Source organism: Cyprinodon variegatus, unplaced genomic scaffold (genome assembly GCF_000732505.1).
Source record: "Cyprinodon variegatus isolate N-32 unplaced genomic scaffold, C_variegatus-1.0 Scaffold592, whole genome shotgun sequence".
Lineage (NCBI taxonomy): Eukaryota > Metazoa > Chordata > Actinopteri > Cyprinodontiformes > Cyprinodontidae > Cyprinodon > Cyprinodon variegatus.
The window spans coordinates 421,720-425,241 of record NW_015151045.1 but is presented as its reverse complement, the minus strand read 5'-3'; the positions used below and the strand labels follow the sequence as shown (position 1 = coordinate 425,241).

Below are 3,522 nucleotides of genomic sequence, written 5' to 3'. Positions count from 1 at the left end.
CCAGACCCGTTTACAGGCTGGTTCCAGACCCACTTACAGGCTGGTCCCAGACCCGTTTACAGGCTGGTTCCAGACCTGTTTACAGGCTGGTTCTGACCTGCTTACAGGCTGGTTCCAGACCTGTTTACAGGCTGGTTCTGGGTCAGCATCTGCTCTGCAGCTGCGGGGACACAGGCTGACAGCGCAGGCTGGTTCTGACCCGTTTACAGGCTGGTTCCAGACCCGTTTACAGGCTGGTTCTGGGTCAGCATCTGCTCTGCAGCTGGGGGGACACAGGATGACAGCGCAGGCTGGTTCCAGACCCGCTTACAGGCTGGTTCCGGAACCGTTTACAGGCTGGTTCTGTCCCAGTTTACAGGCTGGTTCTGAACCGTTTACAGCCTGGTTCCAGACCCGTTGCAGGCTGGTTCCGGCCCTCACTGGAGCCAATCCCTCAGCACTGCCTGCAGGCGTCCTGCTGTAACCACGGAGCCTGAGGCGGCGAGGCATCAGTTCACCCTCCTCCCCCTCCTCCTCATCCTCCTCCTCTACCTCCTCTTCCTCCTTCCCATCCTCCTCCTCTTCCAGCTTTTTCTTTTTTATTATCTGGTTTTTATTAAGCATGTTTTCATGAGGCGGATCTGGTTCTGGATGATCTAGATCTTCCTCCTGGAGCCGCTCTGATCCGCCAGCAGGAAGCAGACCCGCACGGCGGCAGGCCGGCGGCGTGTTTGTCGTGCGCCTCAGCTGCTGACTGAACCTGTCAGACGGGTACCAGCTCTGTAAACAGGCCCAGTGAGCAGGAAGTGTCGAGTTTCCTGCTGATGGCGATCAGAGCAGGAAGCGGTCGGCAGGCGGCCGAGCGTGAAACGGGCCGCTCTGTGATTGGCCGGCTGGGACAGATCGTAAACAAGACAAGAAGCCGACCCGCTACGGTCCAGAGACCTCCGACACCACGGGATCAGCGCTCACTTTGAACTAACACAAAGGTCAGAGGTCAAAGGTCAGCCTCCGCTCTGGGTCTGATTAGTTCAGCAGCATCAGAGGGAAGAACCGGGTCAGAACANTCCCTGAAGGCACCACGGAGCCGGCCTCCCTCCCCCCAGCCTCCCAGCTCCTCCAGAATAAGAACAGTTCTGGTTTGCGGTCCGGCGGCGGTTCTGCCGCTCGCTGGCCGCCGCTGCCCCCCCCTCCCGGTCGCCATGGGAACCCAGCCGGGTATTTATAGACGCAGGAATTTGCTTCCTGCTGGATTTTCTTCCCTTTCAGAAGATTTTAGGGTTTTTTATCGGATCAGAACCGTCTGCGGTACCAGAACCTGGGATCAGTGAGGGTGCGGTTCTGCTGCAGCGGGTCGGTTCTGGGTGGATCCGACTTCTCTCTGAATAAACGGAGAGAACTGATCGGATCAGAACCAGGCGGGTTTTAGGTGGTTCTAAAGCTTCCCGGGTCCAAACAGTAGTTCCTCTGATGGGCCCGGTTCAGAACTCTGGGAAGGTCCAAACGGATCAATCTTGGTTCTGATCCATGTTCTACACAGGCAGGGAAGAAACGGACCGGGCTGACACCAGAACCGCTCACCTTCAGGAGACTCCTCCTGGACGTAGGTTCCCGTCAGGTACCGGTGGACCAGCGCAGACTTCCCGCTGGCCAGATTACCCACAATGCCCTGAGGGGAGGAAGAAGGAAGCGGTTAGTTCTGGACGATCCAAGCGGACCGGACCGGGCCGGACCGACCGGAACCGCCCGACTCACCACTTTCAGTTCTGGTACCATCCGGCTGAGGGTCCATTCCTGGCTGTTCACGAAGGCATCTGGAACAGAGGAAGCTGCAGTTAGTCTGGTTCTGACCGGTTCTGATCGGTTCTGACCGGTTCTGATCGGTTCTGGTCGGTCCTGATCGAGGCGGAACCAGAACCAGAACTCTGTAGAACCCGACCAAGCGTACAGAACAGAACCCAAAAAAACAAATTCAAGGAAAATAAATCGGGATTAAAGAAACAAACCGATTGAATCCAAATAAATTCTGGATAATCTGACATTGCTTCTGTAATCTAATCTAATCGTTTGTTTTCTGCAGGAACGACGAACACCGACCAGCTACAATCTGTGAGGAGCGGACCCGACCCGACTGGGCCAACAGAACCAGCAGGACCGCCTGCAGCTAACAGAACTGGAGCGGGTCACATGACGACGCACAGCTCCTTCCTCTCGCTGAACACTCACCACCATCATCATCATCATCATCATCATCTTAGAACCGAATAGGAAAACGCTGCGATTTACGGTTAATATCTAGAATTAATAAAATACCAAATTAAACTGCATATTTTCTATCTGAAATAATCTAGAACACGCATTCCGGTCCAGCCAGATCTAGCCGATGCAAATCTACAAAGTTTTATAGATAATATCGATGAGCGGTGAATAAAAACAGCCTTTAGGATGCGGAAAACTATCGTTTAAAGGGAAAGAATTCCCAAACGACAGCTGGACATCCTGGAATGTGTTTTTATGACTTTATTAAACGCCTCTGTTAGATAAAAAATGTTAAATTTAATGAGTTTATAAATCCTGAAAACAACTGAATGTGAAATGTGATTGATTTGCTGTTTTAGGATCAGAGTGAGCGCTCCTGTCTGCTCCAACATCTGTTCAGCAACTAATGAGAAAAACATCCAGGAAACAGGAAACGACCAGCAGACCCGCTGAAACCGTTTCATTCAATCCATCCCAGAAGAAAATCACAACAAATCAAACTTTTAATCAAACTGGATCTTATTTAAGGAACATTTAAAGAACCAGAACAAAGCGACCCGGTTCTCCCTGGAGAGAAGCGTTCTGATTGGCCGCTGGGCGCACAGAGGCGGGCATTGTTCTGGGTTCTGTTGAGGCGGACCCGTCCTCCGCCGGGCAGGATGTTGATCCAGCTGCTTCCTGTTTGGCTGGAGGTTAACTGGGGGGACGGGGGGATCTGATCTGGACTCACCGGGTCCGGTTCTGATAGAACCCAAACATCTTCCTGACCCAAAGGATGTTCTGAACCCACCAGGAGGGAGCAGATCCTGATTCAGGCCGGTTCCGGTCCAAACCGGAGAGCAGAACCGGCTTAGAGAAGCTGAGCCGACAGCGGTACCATCAAACGCCACTGATGGGTCGGTTCAGCTGCAGGTCAGAACCAGAACCAGAACCAGAACCAGGCAGAACTCTTCAACTAAGTCAATAAAGTCAGATTAAAATCATAAATGAACGGGATCAATAAAATCCCTCAGATTATTTCTCGTTTATTTTTCCATCTGTTGTCGTCTGCTTCCATTCTCTGACGTGTCAAACCCGCAGCTGAGCGGCCTTATCGGTGCTCCATCGACACAGGGTGACAGGAAGTGACATCACGCTGGCGTCTGCAGCAGGAATGTTCTGGAAGCATGTGAGGAATTTCAGGGTGACGTGTGGAGGCTTCACACCGGCATGAGAAGGTAAACCGGGCTGGTCCTGGGTCAGCATCTGCTCTGCAGCTGGGGGGACACAGGCTGGTTCCAGACC

The 3,522-nt window shown here is 52.8% G+C and overlaps 1 protein-coding gene across 5 annotated transcripts in view; it reads right to left on the bottom strand.

Annotated features, from left to right (window-relative positions):
• The window catches only part of LOC107096020 (arf-GAP with GTPase, ANK repeat and PH domain-containing protein 1-like), a 91,294-nt gene that overhangs the window by 60,172 nt on the left and 27,600 nt on the right, over positions 1-3,522 (bottom strand). For all 5 annotated transcript variants that reach the window (XM_015392470.1, XM_015392469.1, XM_015392471.1 and 2 more), the window contains 2 exons: positions 1,735-1,793; positions 1,561-1,648 (listed from right to left, as the gene is read on the bottom strand). In XM_015392470.1, the coding sequence (XP_015247956.1) occupies positions 1,561-1,648; positions 1,735-1,793 (147 nt within the window). The remainder of the gene's footprint in view (positions 1-1,560; positions 1,649-1,734; positions 1,794-3,522) is intronic.